This window comes from Aptenodytes forsteri, unplaced genomic scaffold (assembly GCF_000699145.1).
Source record: "Aptenodytes forsteri isolate BGI_AS27 unplaced genomic scaffold, ASM69914v1 Scaffold23, whole genome shotgun sequence".
NCBI lineage: Eukaryota > Metazoa > Chordata > Aves > Sphenisciformes > Spheniscidae > Aptenodytes > Aptenodytes forsteri.
The window spans coordinates 2,320,617-2,343,412 of record NW_008796043.1 but is presented as its reverse complement, the minus strand read 5'-3'; the positions used below and the strand labels follow the sequence as shown (position 1 = coordinate 2,343,412).

Sequence of the window (22,796 nt, the reverse complement as noted above, 5' to 3'; positions counted from 1 at the left end):
TCTGAGGATTAAGGACCTTTAAGCCAACACACTCAAGGTAGTTAGAGATGCTGACTCTGACAGCGACAATATTGATTCCATCACTAATTAACTCAAATCTTTAGGTCCTAATAACTTCAAAAGCACTAGCGTAAATCATCCAAACAAACAGCTATGAACTTTGGATAAAACATTTGATTGCTGAACATAAAAGGTCCGCTCACTCCATCAGCATGCAGCATCTTCACAGTGTGCATATTCTGCAGAAACCTACAGGGAAAAGGAATCTTCCTGGCACAGAAGTGGAACTACTCTAGAGCTGTTAACCTCTCCCTTGAAGAAAAGCACGGGAAGGAAAGCCACAAATGCAGTTTTCCTGAATTTTAACCTTCTCTCTGAACTGTATTTTACCTGCTCCCTTCTTTTGTTGTTCTCTTCTTCCACAATTCTTCTCCCCCATGTTCCTCCTCTATATGTCTACAGCTACAGGATCCCCCCAAAACATTAACACCATAATGCAAATGCTTTGCTAAACCTCTTCTTTATTTACAACCTTGTTTACCCAATCTGTCAAGAGGAATCTCCCATTTTCTTTCTACTCAAAAAAGGAGCCTACCTTTTCCAGTATTTCCTTAGTCAAGACTGAGAATGCATACTCAATGTTCACATTATCTTTAGCACTGGTTTCAAAAAAGGGTATTCCATGTTCCCAAGCAAGCTGAAAAACAAATGTAGGCAATGGGATGAACAGTCTTTAGGAAAAAACCACTTCTTAATACTAATAGCAAGAGATATAGAGGTGTTCCGACAGCATCTAACATGCTATATAAACACTGATTAAGTAAATGTCAGCTCAGTAAAGTACTCTATATTCATCCTCAGTTTATAAATTTCAGGTAACTCTTAAAACAGTCATCTTAAATTTTTGCATTTCAAAACAGATTTTTTAACCTATATTTACTTGTAAATAAGAAGAATAAATTCTACTGATTTTGTTCTCAGTGTTTTGATTTATTTGGAAAATGAACTGTCTCCTATCAGTGTTTTGATTTATTTGGAGAATGAACTGTCTCCTAGGCAATTATTTAAAGGAAACTAATGGAGTGCCTGCAGAAAGGTATAGATAAAAATGTGACAAAAACTGTAGAAAAAGAGGCATGATGAAATATAAAAAAAGAGATGCTCCTTTTTACCAGAGAGAGAGAAGCACAAAGATAATAGGCAAGCAAAGAACACATATGTATGTGAAAATATATTATGGTAATACAAGAAGAGAGACAATACTTAGAAGAAAAGGGCGGCATAGACTTTACATTGGTTGATTTTATTTAATTTACTCATGTTCTCTCATTTCCAGTGTATTTCCCTTACAGATAGCTTAGAGGTATGTTGGCATGAGGAAAAAAAAACCACAACAAAATTCATAGCTTTTTAAGGTCTAAACTTTTTCTAATTTATACAGTTAAATACATGGAGAAAAACAGTTGCCTGCCAAGGGAGGGGGCCAAGGTAGGAATAGCATCTGCCAGAAAAACAGAGTGAGAGAGTCTATTTATTCCCTCTGCAATGGATCCCTTCTTGGTACACATCTGGAGAAGACGATTCCAGGCAAAGAAAATACCCTACTGCTTATAATGTATAGAAAATCCTATAATTACTGACCACTTAATGATTTATTTGGAAGGCTCTCCATTAGGATAAAAAGTCTAATGTTGGCAGTTATGTTTGCTTTCAATGAGCTCTAGAAGTAACAAATCAATGCTTTACAAAAATTCCAAAATCAGGCATGAAGGTACAAGAATTGGACTTCAAAGTTTTAGTCAAAATATAATAAAGATTATATTAAAGGTAGGAAAAAAGTAAGCAAAATGGTTTCTTTTCCAAAATGCTGTAAGAAAATGTAATTTTGAAAATAAAGATGAGATCTGGGCTGTTTCTTAAGACAGACTGCTTCATAAGGGATCCTAAAATTCCAGCTGACTGCTGTGAACTGTCTTCAGTACTGCAGCAATTTGTTATGGGAAGTTAGGATCATTTGACTATTGGCAAGTGTCAATGCAAAACAATGATGCATAATGGTTCATAAAGAAAAAGACAGGCAATAAAAAATACTGGGCTAATAAAGTGAAGTCAACTGGTTTGCAGCTTATAAAGTACACACAATCTACTATTAAATATTAGTTTTTTCTTTCTTGTGTCACGTAACAGATTCCTAGAGGCTACCTATATACAAACTCCGATGAACACAAACCATTTTAATCATGGAATCACAGAAATCATTTGGAAAGATAACCCCACTTGAAATGGGACTACTGCCCATATGATATGGGGTCAGCCACAGCTTTGCCTACCTGAGTCTTGAAATCCGCCAACGAAGGAGATTCTATAACCTTTATGGGACCCTCTTCCATGGCTACATCACCCTTCTAGTGCAACCGGTTCTCCTTATCTCCAACCTGAATGTCCCAAGCCAGGATTTGTGTCTGCTGCCCTTTGCTTTATTGTCTGTCTCCACTGAGAAGAGTCTATTTCTGTCATTCCTCTACACTTCAATTGCTGTAGACCAATAACGGCTCCTTAGCCTCCTCTTTACCCAGCTCCCTCAGTTCTCCTCATGGATTACTGGTACTAGACCCCAATCATCTTTGTAACTGTCTGCTGGACCCTCTGCAGTTTCTCAACACCCTTCTTGAAAAGGGAGAGCCAAAGCTGGACACAATATTCCATGTGGTCTTGCCAGCACTAAGTAGGGGGGGTAGTAATCTCTCCAGGTCTACCAGCCATTATCCTTCCAATGTAGCCCAGCATGCTATTAAGCACTTTGTAACTGTCTGCTGGACCCTCTGCAGTTTCTCAACACCCTTCTTGAAAAGGGAGAGCCAAAGCTGGACACAATATTCCATGTGGTCTTGCCAGCACTAAGTAGGGGGGGTAGTATCCTCGCCCGTTCTACCAGCCATTATCCTAATGTAGCCCAGCATGCTATTAAGCAATGAGAGAACACTGTTGACTTATATTCAAGCTGGTGTTCATTGTAACCCGCCAGTCTTCTGCAGTGCAGTGCAGTGCAGGAGCTGGTGTTCATTGTAACCCGCCAGTCTTTTGCAGTGCAGTGCAGTGACTCATGCCTGGGATTATTCCATCCCAGGTGTAAATCTTTGCACTTCTTACTGAATTTCATGATGCTTCTGTTGGCCCAGTCCTCAAGTTTATGAAGGTTCCACTGAATTGGTGTTCTTCCATTTGGTGTGCCAGTCACACCCCTTAACCTCATGTCACATGCAAATCTCCTTGTACCATCAGCCAGATCACTGATTAAGATGTTGAACAATGTGAGCCCCACTACACACCCCAATGTACTCTGCTCAGTACTAGCTAACAACCAGACACACAGCCTTCAATCGCTACCCTTTGCCTCTGGTAGTCCAGCCAATTTTCAGTCCACCAATGGTCTACTTGTCCAGCCCACATTTCCTAGCTTCCAAGTGAGGATGCCATGGGAGAGAGTGACAAAAGCCTTATTAAATTCAAGATACATCAAAACCACTGCTATTCCCTTGCCATTTCCTGGCATCATATAAGGCAACCAGAGTGGTAAAGCACAATTTGCCCTCTGTTGACTATTCCAGATTATCTTTATGTCCTTTATGTCCTTGGAAAAGGATTTGATGACAACATGCTCCACAATGCTTCCACTGACTGAAGCAAGGCTGACTGACTACAGTTCCCTGGACCCTCTTCCTTGCCTTTGTTAAAGACAGGTGTCATGCTGGCATCTTTCTAGTCAACAGGGATGTCTCCCAACCACCATGATTTTTCAGAGTTGACTGATAGTGGCCCCAATCACACTGACCACCTCTTTCAGCACAATTGGGTGAACTTCATCGTGTCGATGGATGCATCCAACTTTCCTAAGCAGTTTCTAATCCAATGCTTTCCCACTGCTGGCTGACCTGCTCCTTCCCAAACCATGCCAGTACATGCAGAGGTTTGGGAGCAAGCTCCATCTGTGAAGACCAATGCAAAAGAAAAATAAAATAAAATAAAATTAAAAAACCTTGAGTATTTCAGCCTTCTCTGTATCATGTTACTACATTGCCTACTACACCTATCAATGCACCCCCATTTTCTCTGTATGTGCACAATATTTGTCAAAGAGCATTAATGCATGTATTATTCCAATTCACCGTGCATACTGATAAGTATTGTGGCAAGCATGTCCTCTAAAAATGTAGCTAGATGGAAAAGAACCCAACAGTCCAGTGTTAAAGCAACTGGCAGTATGAACACAGCTTTGGCTACTCCCTCTCATAAAGAAACTGGAAAGGCACATTCAAAGAATTACTTTTTTTTGCCTTTGGAAGCATCTTGAATAGATCCATAAATAAAATGCCTAAATACATTTACAAGCCTATGGGAATTATGTGACTGGGAAATGTTATTTTATATTATCCTTGAGAACAGTTTGGAGATCCTGAGTGAAATAAGCTCATATCTTACTTACAATAACAAAATAAGTAATGCCAATATCTCTTTCAAGGTGAAATTTAATTCCAATTGTTCATTTCTTTTAACTCAAAATATACTACTTCCTAGCAAAGTGCTGCTAGGATTTCTTAGTGTTGAATCAGAGAGATGTGTCTGAAATGTGCAGAATGCTTTTTTTCATTTGTATTGTACCTGTAAAATCAGCTTTGAAGTCAGGCACATGAAGACAGCAAAAGACAGCAAAAGCAAAAAAAGGAGTAATATTTTACTTGTCTCTTTCTGTTTGCCAATATCTCTTTCAAGGTGAAATTTAATTCCAATTGTTCATTTCTTTTAACTCAAAATATACTACTTCCTAGCTGCTAGCTGCTAGGATTTCTTAGTGTTGAATCAGAGAGATGTGTCTGAAATGTGCATTTTTTCATTTGTATTGTACCTGTAAAATCAGCGAAGTCAGGCGGCACATGAAGACAGCAAAAGACAGCAAAAGCAAATGTCTTTTTCTGTAAGAGTGTTTAAAAAAAACCCCAGCCACATTCTACCAAGTCATATACCTTCAAAATTTTAATTTATTTTTCAGAGAAAAAGATAATGTTACTGGGGGGGAGGATGGGGGACAGAGGAGCCCAAGAAGGTTGAGTTCAAACTTTTCTCAAAGTGAATAAAAAACTATTAATACAAGAAAATACTTCATAGTGTTAAAATTAAAGATACCCATTTGTGAGTGATCAAAATTATATCATTACAAAATAACACAAAAAATTTCTCAGCATTAAATTAGTCTATAAAGGGGCACACGATGGCCACTCAGTTATGACAGATTGTTATAGAAATGCCAGCATAAATGATAAGATTCCCAGAAAATGTAGGGGTCTTCTCTGCAAGACTCTGAACAGAACAATACTTACAGCTCATTCTCACAGGGTAGTATGAAATATGCAAGTATGAATTATTATGTGGCAGAGTTCGTATCAAACTATTTTCCCCTCTTAATAAGGATATTTTCTTTTTTGGAGTGAGAGGACAATTATTAGCTCGCTCTGTGCTCTCGCAGCTGGTTCAGTCAGATTCTTTAGCGTTTGTAAATCACATTAAAAGAAGAAATAGTGTAACTGAAGAGTTGCCTTGCCTCAAAACACAGTAGAAATCTAGAAAGCAGACTCACTGGTGAGGAGGTAATGATTTGTTTCTGAAAAAAATACTACATTAAGAGAAATTTTGATCGCATGGTTAAGTACACAGAAGTCAGAAAATGTCACGGTTAATACCATATGCAAAACCCTACTACTGCCCTCTTGTGCACATGCATCCAGTGACTCTTTAGATTTCTGAAAGTGCATTCTTTGAGTGAGAGTATACATCTCTTTTTCAGCAACCTTATTCCTTGTACACAGTACATGAACATTGAAAGTGTCTTGCATACAAACAATGAACTTTCAAAAGTTCCTATTTGTAATGCTGTTGAAAAGGTGATGCTATTTTTTAAAGTTCCCTAATCTGGGATTATATAATTGGCAAGAAACTATCAGTGTTCTTTTCTTTAAACACAAGACATCCTGTGTGACTTACCATGCCTGAAAGCGTAATAGAAGGGCTCAGACAACAGTTCCAGACAACAGATGCATACAGTTGCAGTTGCAAAATTTACCGGTATATAGGACACACTCTCCCGCGACATTTAGTCATTATCACAATTTCTTCTGCCATAGCATGGCTCCTGGATTTCCTCATTGGTTCTCAGTGAGAGTAATTTGCCATCGCCTTTAAAACAGCACTCCCCACTTAACACCAGTTCTTCCCCTACTCATGGTCAGCAGGTATAAACTATACCATAGTCTCAGCTGTACGACACATATAGTTGGATCTAGGGGAGCTGGATGTTCCCTAAATGTATCTGTCCAGTATTATTTAGGGCTATTCATAGACAATGCAGATCACTGTGCACAGGCTGCCAGAACAGTTCTTTATAGTCAGGCTGTAGCAAAAAAATCATTGATGGGTGGCACCAGAAAAAATATGCAGAATGTATTATGCATTACATTTTAGTATTCCACATTAAAACAGTAGTCTGAAAATGCAGGCTCTAAAATATTTTTAGTTTTAATTCAAAATATAAGATTTCTATCGCAACACCTAAAACTTTCAAAGTACATTTTAACCTTTAAAATAAAAATCAGTATTCTAAAGAGATCAGTTAGGAGTTACTTAATGTATTTCTGCTCATATGTTAAAAAACCCCAACACTCCAGAACTCCACAACTGTTCTTCTGGAGCAATTCCTAATTTAATTTTTGGAATTCAGGAGCTTTTTATCATTTTCAGTGTAACAGCTCACAGTCACATACTAAGATCCTCAGGAGAACCCAAAGAAAGTACCAGTGATACCTTTTCTCCTTTCTGTTTTGGAACTACACGTTCTGACTCCTTATCACACTTGTTGCCCAACAGTATTACGTCCACTTCATCACCTGCTTTCTAAAAAAGAACCAACATTAATAAGTGTCAAGTCAGAAAAAAGCAAACAACAAAAGCCCTTCACCTTCAGCTCACACTAACCTTCAACACTTTATTTCCTTGAAAGTAAAGGCTGAATTCTGTCCTGACCTTTTCATATGTGGAAATATTTTCCATCAGTTACTGGGATTTGGAGGAAAACATCAAGATTGCAAAGAGCAGAAAAAAGCCACTTACAAGTGCAGGGCATAATTTCCAACCGCTTTCATAAGGTATGGTGCATGGCCACCATCTTCTGATGAATGCTCCATCTTGAGGCTTTAAAGTGACTGGAAGTGCCCTGAATTCACAGACACTACCCTCCCTAAAGTAATGGGTTCATGGATTAGCATATGAGTCTGGTGTACATCCAGCACTCACAAGTAAAAAGGAAGGAATTTGCTGCACCTGAAAGAGCACCTCTCTGTGCTTCACTTTTGCACACAGACAGTAAAATTACATTCAAAATGTTCAAACTCAACATAAAAGTTTGATTATTCCAAGACACTCGGAAGAAGGCAATAGATTTTTAATGAAGTAAAATTTAAAAACCTCATTGATTTCAAAAGGAAGAAAAATCTAGCTTTTTGACCTTGTCTCCATCCTTCGTTCCACTAATCCAGTTACATACATGATGACTGTGAAATGCACTGAGTGCTTTACATCAGTGTTATTTTAAGATAAGCCATTGTAACTATACATGACTGGAATAGTGACAAGGAAAGGGAACAGTTCTGCAACAGCATGTGGAATTTGAAAACTGACATTTGTTGTGAAAATCATAGTATTTAAAACCACTTTTGGTGCTTAAATGGAGGAAGCTGAGGGTCTCGATCTAGAGACAATTAAAGCTAACGTGGTCTGATCCCATGGCTTATATTCTGAAAGTATATGCTCACGCAGCTTCTCTGGTGACTCAAAAAGCCTGGTCTCAGGCGGCAGATCTCTCTACAAGGACGTTGATGAAATCTCTGATCTCTGTCAAAGTCTTAACTTTTGTAACTTTGCCGCAAGACAAAATCAGGCACAATCCTCTTCCCCAGAGCTCACACACACACACACATACCTCCCTTCAGAGAATGCAAAGAAAAACCTCCATTAAAGGATGAGAGAATCATTATTTTTAGTCTATTTGCACTTTTACAACTAAGTTGCCTCATTTGAAGTACAGCAGTAGGCACAATTTATTATGAAGGAACACTATTTCATTTTTTTTAATCCACTCTCATTTTCGAGTCGGCTAATCTCATTTCATATCCACAGCTGATGTTCAAGATAATGTAGTATTAAAATGAAGTAAGTTCAACATAAGAGTACAAAGTACAGGCCTAAAATAATGAATCAATCTAACCTGGATTAATAGACCAAAATGTTGGCTGTTTCAGAATGCATTGGAGCTTTACTCATTAAGGTCAATGGCTCTCCTACATAAAATCACATACATCAGTCCCTAAAATAGGGTAAATAGACAATTTAATCTCATCACACAATCAACTTTTTATTTGGAAGAAGCCTGTACGTAGCTGAAGGTTTTACAAGTGACATTTGACTTTACCCTGAAGTAAAAGGTCAAAGGGAAATACTTGCATACTGTATGTACAAAACCATGAAATTCATCCTGTACCTTTATTTCTGTACAAACAGCACAAATATTTGCAGTAGGAATGTTCTTTCTAAACAGCTTCAAATAATAACAAAATTTAAAGGGTTAGAGGTAAAGGAGGTTAGAGATACCAGGCCTTTCAGTAAGTATTTATCATTATTACCAATAACTAAGTATTTATTTCAGCAAATAACTATTATTTTTACATCAATATAATGTAATAATGTATTTTCACTTTGACTGGATCCTCCACCAAAGGACTGAAAGTATTCATTTTTTAAAGATGGTATCTTGCCGTTTCTTGCTTTTAGAAAACTAAAAACACCAAAATGGCATCCATGTTAAATTCTGAAAACTGATTATGTAGATGAAGTCTTAAAAAATTAAGTCAATATGACTAGGCAGAAGTTTGACCATGTGCTCAGTTGGCATAAAAACTGCAGAGGTACACTGATTTGAATTGGCCAAAAATATGGCTCTTCAATGCTTCCAAAAGCTCACTGTTTATTTTCATCCTCTTTTATTTATAGCTCAGGAATAAGCTTTCCAAATGCAAAATCTATAGCTAAAAAGAGGATGGTTATTTTACAGTTGTTGAGATGCTATTATGCAAGTCAGCACTGACTAAGCTAATAGCATCAGGAAACTTTTTTTTCCCCATGTCATGGAAAAATACTATTAAAAGTTTCCTCAATTTCATCGAGGCAAAAAGAAAATTTTTTTTTGAGAAGTAAAAAAGAAAGTGTTTTGCTTTGGTATCTCAAAAATACATCCAGATTTTTGGTTCACTCTCTTCAGTTTTTCTTCTAGTTGTAACATTTCAAAGTTCACATTTTACTGGAATTTAAAATAAAAATAATCTGAACTTGGAGAAAACCTAGCCTTTTTTTTTTTTAAATGTCCAAAAAGGAGATATCAGCACTATATTTCTCTCAAAAAATTGGAGCCAAGAGATTTATTGAGACTGACCAAGTTTTTTGAAGTGTTTGGCAGAGCTTGGAGTGATCAGGTTTATGGCAAACAGGTTTTTTCCTTGCTGGATTCCCCGGCAGCTGGATCTGGTGGTGGTGGGAGCCAGGCTGCTGTGATCGGTGGCCACAGGAGGGAGCAGCGCCAGAGCCTCAAAGGCAGCGGTGCCACAGACTGGACTAGGAACACTGGACTCTCGAACCAGAGTACCATGGTGCGCTTTAGCAGCCTACTCTGATAGGAGCCATCTATCCATGTCCTTCACTAATTACCGTACTGCTCAACTTTCACCTAGCCTGTGCGCCCAACCAGGTAAATACCCAACTCACTGATTGACTATGTGGCTATTAACAGAAATCAAAAATGCAAAAGGGAAAATATGTTGCTCATCCCTTTTGTATGTAATTTGGGGTTTTTCTTCCAAATGTTAGGTCTTTTTTTCTGCAGTTGTTCTCATTTTGCAGGGAAACTATTTCACAGAAGTGCTGTGAATTCACATGAGTATCAAAAGTAGCGCAGACACCTTCATTGAAAGAGAACTACGTCACATTTGTACTTACAGTTTATTGGAATAAACTATCCCTTCACTTTTTAAATGGTGAGCGCAGACCGTACTGTGAATGGCTGGCCTCAACCTCCCCTGCAGCAAACTGACCGTGATTACCAACCAGCTCATCCAGACTCCTTGTTGTATAAAGCTATCTATCCAGTGACAGATCTTACAGAATCACCACCTTGTCCCTCCACCGCATTTCCAGGGCATAGCTGTGCAGGGCTGCATGATTTTGATACTCACTGATTACAGTTTGAAAAGGGAACAGAAGTTTGTTTGTAGGTCCAAACAGTGAAATTGAGAACCCATACCTGATAAATACACTATGGTAATACTTAATTAGTTTGTATTTGAGGAAGAAATGTAGCATTAATATAATTTTTCAGATCCGAAGAGGATACACATGGTCACGCAGCAAGATGAAGGCAGAGCTGGGGAAGGCCATAAAGCTGGGAAGTTTCTTCTTCCTACTCGCTAGACAATGACACCAGAAACTTACCCTTTGTATTAATGAAGAGTAATTTGTTAGGAATACATTGTCCTCACAGTCTCTTTGACAGCATCACATAGGCAGTGTTCATATTATGATTCCCATACATGTCTTTTTCCATGTATTTTTCTAAGTGTCACCTTATGACCTCAGTTACAAATGCCCAGTTTCCAGGACTTCAGTGGAAATAAACAAATGATAGAATTTGTTTGTGTATTAGCCAACTTAGACACCACTAGATATAAACCAATTTATCCTGAAACCAATCTGGGATTAGAGATAAACCAATTTAGTAAAGTGACAAGAACAAGAATTTTCAGTTCTAATCAGAGCCATAACAACAAACCCATCTATGAACTGGAACAATTTCATCCTTTTGACATCAAGCTTTCCAATCTGAGGAAGAAAAACTCAGAAGAGTCTGAAGTCTAACTAATTCACATTTGTAAAGCAGTTTGCTGTGCTGCTTTTATTTAAGTATGATGCAGAAACACTGAAAGACAGTCCAGTATCCCAACTCTCAGATGCATCAAATGAACAGAACCATAAAAGGGCACTATGGAAAAATGGCAGTAACCCAACACACCCATACATTTCATAGCCTGGTTGAGGGGTCACTTCTTCAGGTAGTACAAATAGAAAGCTAATATATTCCAAGAACACTAAAGTATGTCACCAAGACTTGCTACTGCATGAGAAAATGAGTTTACCTTCCCCATGCAGAAAATTCTGTGCTAGCAGAGAATTTCCAGCATGGAGATAATTGTTAGGAACTGGTAACGCCACCTTCACGGCCACACCAGGAGACCAGCACAATGAAACCCAGTCCAATGTATTTAAAAGAAAACTAGAACCTACCATCTAACTCAAAAGTTTTTGGAGACTCAGATGTCATGTGTGAATCATGGAGTGATTTAGGTTGGCAAGGACTTCTGGAAGTCATCTGGTCTAACCCCCTGCTCGAAGACGGGCCAACTTCAAAGTCAGGTCAGGTTGCTCAAGGCCCTGTTGAATCGAGTTTTAACTATCTCCAGATCCTCTCTGGGCACCTGTTTGAGCATTTGACCACTCTATTGTGAGGAACTTTTTGCCAATATCTTAGCTGGAATCTTGTTCAAAACATCCTGGAAAGAACTGTTTTCTGCAAATGGATTTGGTACACGGTTACTTGCATTTGATTTTTAAAGGCCAAACAGAATCAGCCTTTCAGACCAGCTGCATACAACAGCTAAAAGCCATGTCAGCAGACAAGAGGAACAACTTAATAAATTGGACATGACCAGCAATCCTACAAATAAAGAATGGTTTCAGGTTCTAAAGTAATTTCCCTGCAATTATCATGCTCCTAATGAGTGCATTACAAATCCAATATACCTGTATGGGATTTGCCAATCATGTCCTAAGATATTAATCTGTGAGTGTATTTTTCTAGTAAGCTTTTTAAGTACAGTCATGTTACTTAGTTTCCCCTAGTTCTGAATACAAATTTTACAACAATACAGATATGGCAGCATACTTGTGTCTTGGACTTCCTTGAACAATAATTAATTTTTAATAGGAAAGTTGCTGTATTCCACACTTATAATAATTGAAATACAATGAGAACATTATTGGTAATCTGATTGTAATAGCACTGACTGGCCAGTTTTTATAAAATCAACGGCGTTTTTAGGAATGCTAAATGACTTAGATTGTTATTTTCAACTTTTGTAAATGGCTTAGCACACTGAACAGATTTTTAAAAAACTTTATTTAAAATCTCTACGTACAAAGAATTTAAAAATGAGAGCGTAATGTAATAACTGAATTGTCTCAAAAATCCTGTTTGATTGGTTCAGGTGCAAGCTTTACATTACCTATTAGTCTGGTGTTTAATGACACCTGTACCTGTTTCCCTTTTTAAATTTTATTTAATTTTTCTACACTTGCATACTCTACACTTGGAGATTTTAAAGGGTGCTGTAGCAACAGCCACTTTGATACTGGGCATTTGTGAGGAATTAAACTGGTTTGCATTTTTCTACACTTGCAGATTTTAAAGGGTGCTGTAGCAACAGCCACTTTGATACTGGGCATTTGTGAGGAATTAAATACTGGTTTGCATTCACAGAACAAAGCAAATGCAGGGAATGTCACCAACCTCCAGTAAGTAATTAATTTTCATGAAATGCCCTGTGTTTTAACAGTTATTGCTTAAAAACACTTCTTTTGCAATGAATGGCCCCATATATTTTCACCAAGACACTTCAGAAATTGATATCCCACTAGGACTAAATTAAATTTTTTATTATTATCTAGCTCTATTACAACACTCACTAATTGCTAGTTTTGAGATTGGTACAATCAATCATGCAATTTACATTCCCAGAAATTGTTTTAAATTGAATATTTTTCCATTTTTTAAATTTTAAACTAACAAAGTACCTTCAGGGTTAAGATTAATCAATCTAAATAGTAATAGCTTGAGTAAGTTTACACAAAAACTTTTAAGTGTCATGGACAGAAAGCAGGCTTGTGCAGGTGTGATTTCCTGACTGACTTAAGCAGATCTAAGCCTGCATGGTGGCTACAAGAGCCAGTCCCAGCCTTCCCTCCACCCTAGCCATACGGTCCTGATACTTTCTTTGTTTTTATGGTTGTGCATTGTAGCCCACTGAATCAACCATCCTGTTGATCTAATTAAAGATGACAGGACAAAATGACCCCTTTGGAGGCAGTCTGAAGACAGATCAGTATTTTATATATAAATTTATACACACAGATAGATATATGCATATATAGATATACATATAAAAATGGATATGGATGGATAATCTACATTTTCAGCTTCAGATAACAGTAAACTTACTATCATACTGTGTGCTGAGTTAAATCTTAGCTAACCATGAAACTGTACAACCAGTGGCATATCTAGCTGTGACTTTTGTTGGTTTGTCTATGAGGAGACGGGCACACGCTTTTCTTAACGAAGTAATAAAACACGTGTGTTAGTTTGAACTGTGTGCAGACAAGCCAGTAAGAATATTGTATCATCAAATCTCCTTTGCAACACATCACTGAAGTTAGGCTCTGTTGCCACTAAGACTTTTAAGATGGCTCTAAGGTCAAGGATAATGACGTACTAGGTCATCATAGTAATGTTCTTAATACTGAGGTAATGTAAATATAATGTTTTACCAAGACTGTAAGATACCCTATGTATATATGACCATGTGAAGTTCATTAATTCATCCATATACTGAAGCTGTGAAGAGAGAAAAGGTTGCGTTTGATGGTTTTATTTTGAGCCCGCTTTCCCAAGATGAACTCTCCCATCCGTTATGTCATATTCCACAGAGTATTACAAAAACTGCCTGAATATTTACTTGGTTTTAATCAACAAAGAGCACTATCTTGCTTGGATTCTTACACAAGCGTACTACCTTATATAAGCATGCTAACTACAAACTTCCATGCTACTGCTTAGGGCGACCTCATTGCTCTCTACAGCTTCCTGAGGAGGGGAAGTGGAGAGGGCAGTGCTGATCTCTTCTCCCCAGCATCCAGTGACAGGACGTGTGGGAATCATTCAAAGCTGCACCAGGGGAGGTTTAAACTGGACATTAGGAAATATTTCTTTATCGAGAGGGCAGTCAAACACAGGAACAGGCTTCCTCGAGAGGTGGTCAATGCCCCAAGCCTGTCAGTGTTTAAGAGGCATTTGGATAACGCCTTTAACAACATGCTTTAACTTTTGGTCAGCCCTGAAGTGGTCAGGCAGCTGGACTAGATGATCGTTGTAGGTCCCTTCCAGCTGACCTATTCTGTTCTAAAACTGACCTGCCTCTACCTAACAGAGAACACATTAAGAGACACCTAGCAATAAAGACTCGGGGTACAGAATTACAGGCAGCTGAATGATCTCAGGTCTAAGGGCTTGGCCACTCCTCCCTCTCTGGTTCCTCCCTCACATTGTTCCCACATGTTCTTCTCCTGGCCTTCCTACTCCTACCCGTTTACCTTGCGCCAACTCCAGTAACTGTCAGGCCTTTCTATGAACCCCTTAAACTCACTGATGGAGCAGAAAACCATCCAACTGGTTTTGCTGTGTTATGTTTTCTACCACGTTAGAGAGTCAGAGTGAACCTCAGACGGCTCTGACAAGCTCCAGAAGCAGCACAGTGGGAGCCAACATTCAGGAAGGGAGGTGGGAACACACTCGCCATCTGGCAGCCATGTGCTGTTGAATCACTTCCTATGTCACACGAAAGCACGTGTTTCTGGCTGCAGTACCACAAGCAGCTGAGCTAACCAAACAGCTCACTGCCACCAAAAAGGGATTCTCCTTTTCCTCCCCCAGTTCCTCCCTCTTGAAACCATCCTCTCAAAGGGAATATCCAGCAAGGACAAAGAGGATGTTTGATTTGATTTGTTTCTTTTGATTCTTGGGATGAGGTAACTACACTGAAGTAATGAAATTATGAAAGGGAAATCACTGGCTGGGATATGGAATTTTGACATGGAAGCCAATTAAAACCCTGGGATAAGCTCATGGAGATTGGCTTGCGCGTAGCCGCACCAGTGACAAAAGCACCATAACTCAGCATGCGCAAAACCAGATTGGAAGCTATGTTTTAAAAGTACTTCAGAAAACATTCCTGCATCACCATGGGCTTGTCTTGGATAATCGACACTGCATTCCAGTTTCAGATAACAGTAATCCTACTATCATACTGTGTGCTGAGTTAAATGTAAGAAATACTGGTTAGAAACATACCGCTCAAGAACAAGAATAAATCTCATGCAGTCATTTAAAACATTAACTGCAGTAACTCATTAACTGCCTTCATTAAGAGATCAACCACTGTTAGATATATTTACCTCATGTATGTCTTTCATCCAACTTGTTATACTTTGAAAACTGTCCAGATTTGTGATGTCATATACAAGAACAAAGCCTTGTGCGCCACGAAAATAGCTAGTACTAAGTGTATGGAATCGTTCCTGGCCCGCAGTATCCCTGAAAGAAATTGTAAGAAATCACACACACACACGCAAACAAACAAACAAAAGATGATCAAACTGCAGAACCCCCAAGAAAAATCACTTTATTTTAAGGAGTATTGTCCAAATTTTGAATGGTGTACCCTAACATGAAAGGAACAAGAAAAGATAAGGATGAGAGAAAATCTGGGTGCCAGATACAGCAGTGAAAGAAATACACTGGAAATTTATTCTGAGTAATACAGCCCTACTAGGGAGACTAAAGCAGCGGTTGAAGTCTGAGTGTAACTTCAAGCCCACCATTGCTTCTTTATATACATAATCATTAAGATCAGTACAACTCAGGTGATAAAAAAAATCTGGAGTACAAGCACTGCAGGAGTCAGATGACATCCCATATTCTGACAAGCCCTCTGTAAACTGTGACACAGACAGTAAGCTGGTTTAGATGGAAGGTAGGTTTTGGGAAAACTCCATAAAATACAGGGATGCAGAGATTCCTACACATAATTATGCCTTAAGAAACCTGTAAACAAGCCTCCAAGACTTTGGTATTAAAACCTGAGATGGAATAACTGCAGATCTGGCACTGGTCAGATAATTCATGTACAGAGTTACTCCTTGAGAAGTTAAATACTGGTAAATATAGGTAACTTCGGTATTGTATGCCTGGCGAGATGGCTCTCAGTAGCCCTATATAGTCTTTAGAAAAACTTCAAAAACAGAAAATAGAGTGTAGGTTCCCAAAGATTCATCTTACTAGCTTTCTCTCGGTGACCCTTCTGAACATGCATTTGATGGGTAATGAAATGTAAAATTTTCTTGCTTTGCCACTTCCCTCAATGTTCCTATACAATTAAATATACTTAATATGGATCGTAGATCTGCATTGCTTGTATGCTGCAAGTTTTATTGTTAAAGCAACCTAGCGACAACCCTCTTTTTAACTTACATTAGTTGCTGCAAAAAATATGCTCCCCTAGGCCAAATTCAAATTTTAAAATGACCTAGTCAGAACAATTGCACTTTAGGAAGACAGACAATTAAAAGCAGATGAGATTTTTCATGCTGTAATGTAATTTAGTTAGCTCTCATTTGTGATACAAATTAAAACTTACCATATTTGAAGTTTCACTCTTGTATCATTAAACGTTACTGGCTTTACTTTAAAATCAATGCCTAAAAGAAAGAAGAAAATCTGTAACATTTCTCATAATAACATGGATTCCCTTTGAAGATTGTTTCTTAGCTCTAGTTATCATGCAGTTTTGAACAGAAAGTGAAAAGGAACTATATCAAACAAAGAATAACTAGCCAACCATATACATTCAAAATGGAAGTTGTAAAAGGAAATTATTCAATGGTGAAAACAACTATGTGCCAACACTACACACAAATACAATACAAAGCAATGCCAATACAAAGCAATGGAGGGGCAGGTCAAAGCAAAGGTGCAGATACTCTGAAACTACATGTAGGTATTTCCATGAATAGGCAAGTGACATGACAGCAGTTTCATGGCCTATGCACAATAATACTTGGCAAATATATTGGTGATTTCAGTTGTTTCCAGTTCCATCACAACAGCATGGCAGCTATGAATGGGGAGGTAGAAATGCTTACAACGCTGTTACATGCACAACACCATTTTTCTGTCCTTACTTCCAAATCCCTAAAAAAAAAAAATCTAGGGTTACATGAACAGGAATAGAAATTAGCTGTACCAGTTAAATGCAAAGACAAACATACACTGGATTTCATTCAAAATGAAGAGGATTGTCTCTACAGCCTTAATCACTGTGCATCCCAGATCCAGAGTGCTAATGCTAAAATCAAGCATTAGAACTTGAAATCAGTGCAGAATGTTGCCTCTACATACACTACAGATCTTTCCTCAAAGACACTTTCCTTATAATTTAGTGTTTTCCTTTATTATATTGTCAAATTAGTACTCCAAATGTGGTAGATGATACCTGGATTTATGGGTTGTTGAAGCTCCAATCTTAATATTAGAATCTGCCAGCTATCAGCTGCTATCTTAGAGTGACGCATTTCCTCACAGTTAACCATTTTTTTTTCCAATTACTTTATTGCTGAAATCTGAAATACCGTTTGATAATTTCTCTGCTCATTTTTTTTCTTCCACTGAAAAACAGTAGGGCTATTTTTGTCAATTATATCAAGTGAAGTTAAGGTGACGTTGCAATAGCTGGCCATACTGCATGGTCAAAATTCCATAAGGTCAAAATATGGCTGCTTAACATGACTTCAGGGTGGTTTTTCACCAGTAGCAATGTCATTTGAAAGAGCTAAACAGATTGAAAAAGTGCAAAAATTTTAAGTTAATACCACTGCACTGATTTCTATAAGAACCTGTCTGCCAAATTACTTTATCAAAGGAAAGCACCCATGGCAGTAAACCAAAAATGCAGTAGAGAAAATGCTCCCTTCCTTTTTACTGACGGATGTATTGTGCACAAAACTTTGACAAGTACACTCTCACGCGCATGATTCCAGTGCTATTACTGTTTTTGTGTGTATGTGGTAAAAGAGTTTAGGTGGATTTTTAAAATTATTATGATAATCATGTCCTTCACTTGATGAATTTTTATTGAAGCTCCAATGGAAAGGAAAGATGAAATAACATAATTGGTATCTGTAATTAATATTACACAAAGCTTCCTTGATGGAATTAATAATGTCAGATGGAAATGTAATTTAAGTCAAATTTGCTCATGTAAGGTGAAATTCCAACATGATGGAAAACATTTGCTCCTGAAATTCGCATGGTTTTGTTTAATTATCTGTATCACTTTCTACAATTGATGTTAGAGCAGTTGAGAGGGACAGAGTACGCACGGGGAGGCTGGAATGTCACTTTCAAACGGTGCATTGGGAATACAGCAAAAAATTATAATCCAGACAGGGCTTCCCAGACCTACAGGAAACAGTTCTTAGTTGACATACATTTTAATAATAAATTGTTATAAGCTTTTTTTAATTTATAAAAAGGGAAGCAGAGTGCTGAATCAGACTAAAACTTAATCTAAATTAAAATAAGGCTTATTGACTTCTTAAGTCAACTTCAAAATTTATTGACCTAAAAGGTCAATGAATGTTAGTGAAAAACAGAAGTCAATATGTTCTGCATGCATGAATTGTTCATGTCTTTATATGAAATTTCCAGCAAACTTAGCAAATTGGAAAGACAGAAAAGAAAAATGAGAAATACAATGCCAAAGACAGCTCACAGATTTCAGATGCTTTTAGGCCCATGTATTATACAACATGATCAACATAACAAAGCGAGCATTGATTACTGCTCTTGAGATAAATGTTATTTGAATGCAACAGCTTGTACTTGCTTCTTTTAAGCTGTCAAATAAAACCAAGAAGGGGTATGCTGCGTACAAGTTCAAATTCTAGTTGTTATTTCCAAGTTTTATAGCCATGAGATTAATTTATTTTCTTCATATTCCAAATAATAAATATGCCCATATTAGGACTGAGGCACCTTAAAGACAATTAGGCATCAAAATAGTCAGCCACAGGGGAATTCAGCTGTGTATTGCCCCTCTCTTCCCTCAGTATCTATAAAATAGTCTTTGGCCATCTGCAAAAGTCCTCTTCAAAGAGGTCTTTTGCAGCTGGCCTAGAAAATTACAACACACTTTTCACCCCAATTCAGCTGGCAAGTTCCCGATACAAAAGGCTCAAAAAAATATGTCTATCCAGAGAAAATGCGAGTTTGAGCAGCTTAGCAAGATGCAACAGTGATAGCATGGACAGAGGGTGGTACATGCCCAGGTACAGGTTCTACGTAGCCCACTTACTGTCATACAGCGTCTTCAACTCTGGAAACAGGGAAGCAGTTGGTATCAACTCCTGTGCCCAAGCTGGGCAAGCGCCCAGTGAGACGTTGTGGGTTCAGTTTCCACCGTGTTACTCCTACCCATACTTAACGCTTACTAGCTGTTGGTGCAGTACTTGAATCAGACTCTGTTCCTGTACATGTCAAGGAAAATCTGAAGCGGAGTGGTATCTGAGCGGTCACAAGTACTGATAAATTACTGTTTTGGTAAGAAAAGCAACTCATGGGATAAGATGGTTTGTTAGGACAGTAAGAGTGACAAAAAACCCAGCCTTGTAAAAAAAAAAAAAAAAAAAAATCAAGATGCGGATTACTACTAGTGTTATTAACACAGGACATGTTTACCTTCAATATAGTTCATTTCTGTTGATTAACTCTACCTTATTTCCTTCTAAAGTGAGTATCAGGGAATCTACACAGACTTCAGAGCTGGTTCTTTTATTCATCGCGCCTTAGAAACAAATGCATAAATCACTTGAATTTGCAACTGGACTCTTAATAAATCTTTTTTTTTAAATACAGGCATTAAAAAGCAAAAGTTTCCTTTTGAGGAAAAAGCAAAATAAAACTATCTTTTTTTTTTTAATCCTAAAGTGGGAGTTGCACCACTTTCAACTATGACAGATTTTGGGAGGACTCACACCTCTACAGAAATGTTTCTCACAGAAAACGTGTGCTGCGGGACCACAACCACCGTAATACGGAAAAATAACAACCTCGCAGCCTGTGAGATCACAATCCTGTTCACTTGTATACAAGGGGATTTTTTTATTCATAAACTTTCTCTGTGGCTTTATATGCAATGCCATTGTTTAAACAAAAACATTTATTCTTTATAGTCTATTCATAATACAATGCATCTGCCTTATGATGCGTGTAAGTTTAATTAGAAAACTGTAACTGCTTATAATTTACCCAAACTGCGTAATTGAAGAGGAGGAAGGGCACCCAGCCTTGAGTGTTTAAGTGCTGCATAAAAAGCTTTCAATGAAAATTTACTGTGGATGCTTTTTTTTTTTCTTTTTCCCCATAAAATACATTATTTTAGAAAAGTTCACTACTACTGGAGCCTACTACAAAATGTTTGGGTTTTTTTTTTCCCCTGCAATAACACTAGGATTTTTCCTAGTAACACCAACCTGTGATTCATGATGACACAGAAATGAGACTTTCAACAACCTTTTAACTTCTGTGCCTATGACCCTTTGCCACTAAGGAACGTGGTGGCACATGATTTTGTCAGGGAACTTGGATGGCTGAGAGACTGCACAGCCTGGATAATCTTCCCTGTACTCGAATCACCATTCCAGCTGGACAGGTAGGGTGAAAAATCAATTAACATCAGATGAGCATTCAATAGGCTGCATGACAGACAGGGATCATTCGACTGAGCTTGTATGAAACAGGCATCCGGATGAAAACAGTTATTTGTTTTGATGGTGTCAACAAAGAGGAAGAAGACATCACGAACATAAAAACCCACTGCATTGTGTCTTTCTCCTTTGCACCATTACCGGCCACAACCTATAGGCCATGCTCTCGGTTGTAGCTGTCCTCACGAAAAAGAAATTTCCACTTCCAACATTACTCTTTCGGAAGCCATCACTCACAATCCCATTCGTTTTAAAAGTCTAAGCTCTAATACACCTCCTAAGATGGAATTAAATGGAACACGGTATTTCAGAAATAACTTTAAAATCACATTCAGGTAACAAATACCACATTTGGATGATTCATTTACATTTCAGATAAACAGTTGTTTAAAAAGTTTTTAAATCTCTCAAGAATAGGTTTCAGGAACACTAATAAAACTAATAAGGTTAATCTCAGTCCATAACTGTCACAAAACTCTTTTATCTTAACTACTCCTTAAACTATTTCAACCCACAACCTGGAAAATCTATTCTTAATATCATCACCATACAGGAGTTTTTGACTCCGCAGTTGATTGAATTGAGAGTAAAGAAATTGTGTTTCAAAATAATAACCTCACGGTCAGGAATCTATGTTCCAATATAAAATGCATCAAAAAAGCTGATGTTTATTCTCACGGCCATTCTTTGGGACTCCTTGCTAAGCCTGGTAACAAGTTGCCTGTTATAAGGATCAATTTCACGACTTTACTGCCAGTTGCGTTCTTCCCTTTTTGTTCGCGTTGGTTTCAGAAGCTGCTTTGCAAGAATGGGCAAGAAAATAAAAAGTGGTTTAAGTTCAGCCATTCTCACGTGGGCAGGTCAAGCCATCTCACGTACATTAAATATTCCCTGGACCAACTGCTGCCACAGCTACTACCTGTTATTTATTCAGTTAAGCCAACTCCTTCCGCACTGAAAAAACGTATAAAAGAGACATGCATATTTCAAATGCAGGAACACACTATTTCTTGCGCGTACTTTAACTTTCTCTTCAAGAGCACAGAAAATGAAAAAAAAAAATCTTACACACACGCAAACTTTTAAAAATGAACATTTCCCAATCAGAAATTGGGAAAATCTCCACAGCAAACCAAACCGCCGCACTCACATTACACATTTTCATGCTGATGACCCGGTTTTCAGCATGTGGACAGTCAACTTGCCGTTCCCCATGGCACCGTGGGGCTGGCGTACCACGGCAGTGAGGAGTTCCCCATCACCCCCCATCTGCAGAGGTGCCAGGGAAGGCAGTATGGTGGAGCAGCACAAAACTGCCTTGGTCTGGCAGGGCTAATTATTTCCATCACAGCAATGGCTCTGCTTTAATAATCACACACGCAGCTACTCACAGTAGAAGATATCTTGACTTCATACCGTTAAAATTATTAGCACAAAGTTAAATCCCTTTCTAGCATGAAAGATGGAGGAACTGGGCATTTTACTGACGTCTGACAACTCCTTGAGGTAGATACCATTTTCTCTGCGCCCACACCGGTGTACAGCAACAGGGCCTCTGTCTGGAGTCGTGGGCAATAAGAAACAGCGAGAAACAAGCGGTCTTCGCAAGTTTAAAAAAAGAGTGGGTTCCGAATGCCCCAGACACGGCAGGGAAGGTGCAACAGCCGGCACAAAGAGGTTCTGGAGCCAGGGTGACAGGTTTCCCGACACCCTGGCAAACCTCTGCAAAGGTTTACGTCGCTAGACGTGGCTGGACACGCACAACAGTTTAACAGAGAGAGATCTGACATCTCCAAGACAGGCAGCGGCGAGCTGCCAGTGCCGGGAAGATTGCGTTTGAAACGTGCACCCGCGGCCTGCGAGCGTGAGGCGCACCCGGGGAGGAAAGGATGAGGAGAGGGGCGAAGCGGGGCGCCCAGGCGTTTGCCGGCCCACTGGGACACACGCCAGTCCCTCGGGGCGTGCGGCGACCGAGGGCGTGCCCACACAGCCGC

General features: G+C 38.5%; 1 protein-coding gene across 1 annotated transcript in view; it reads right to left on the bottom strand.

Annotated features, from left to right (window-relative positions):
- LOC103904242 (ras-related protein Rab-8B) overlaps positions 1-22,796 on the bottom strand; it is a 50,283-nt gene that overhangs the window by 9,114 nt on the left and 18,373 nt on the right. Inside the window, exons 4-7 of the mRNA XM_019473740.1 lie at positions 16,677-16,737; positions 15,436-15,574; positions 6,853-6,942; positions 596-697 (exon numbers count right to left, since the gene is read on the bottom strand). Coding sequence (XP_019329285.1) covers positions 596-697; positions 6,853-6,942; positions 15,436-15,574; positions 16,677-16,737 — 392 coding nt within the window. The remainder of the gene's footprint in view (positions 1-595; positions 698-6,852; positions 6,943-15,435; positions 15,575-16,676; positions 16,738-22,796) is intronic.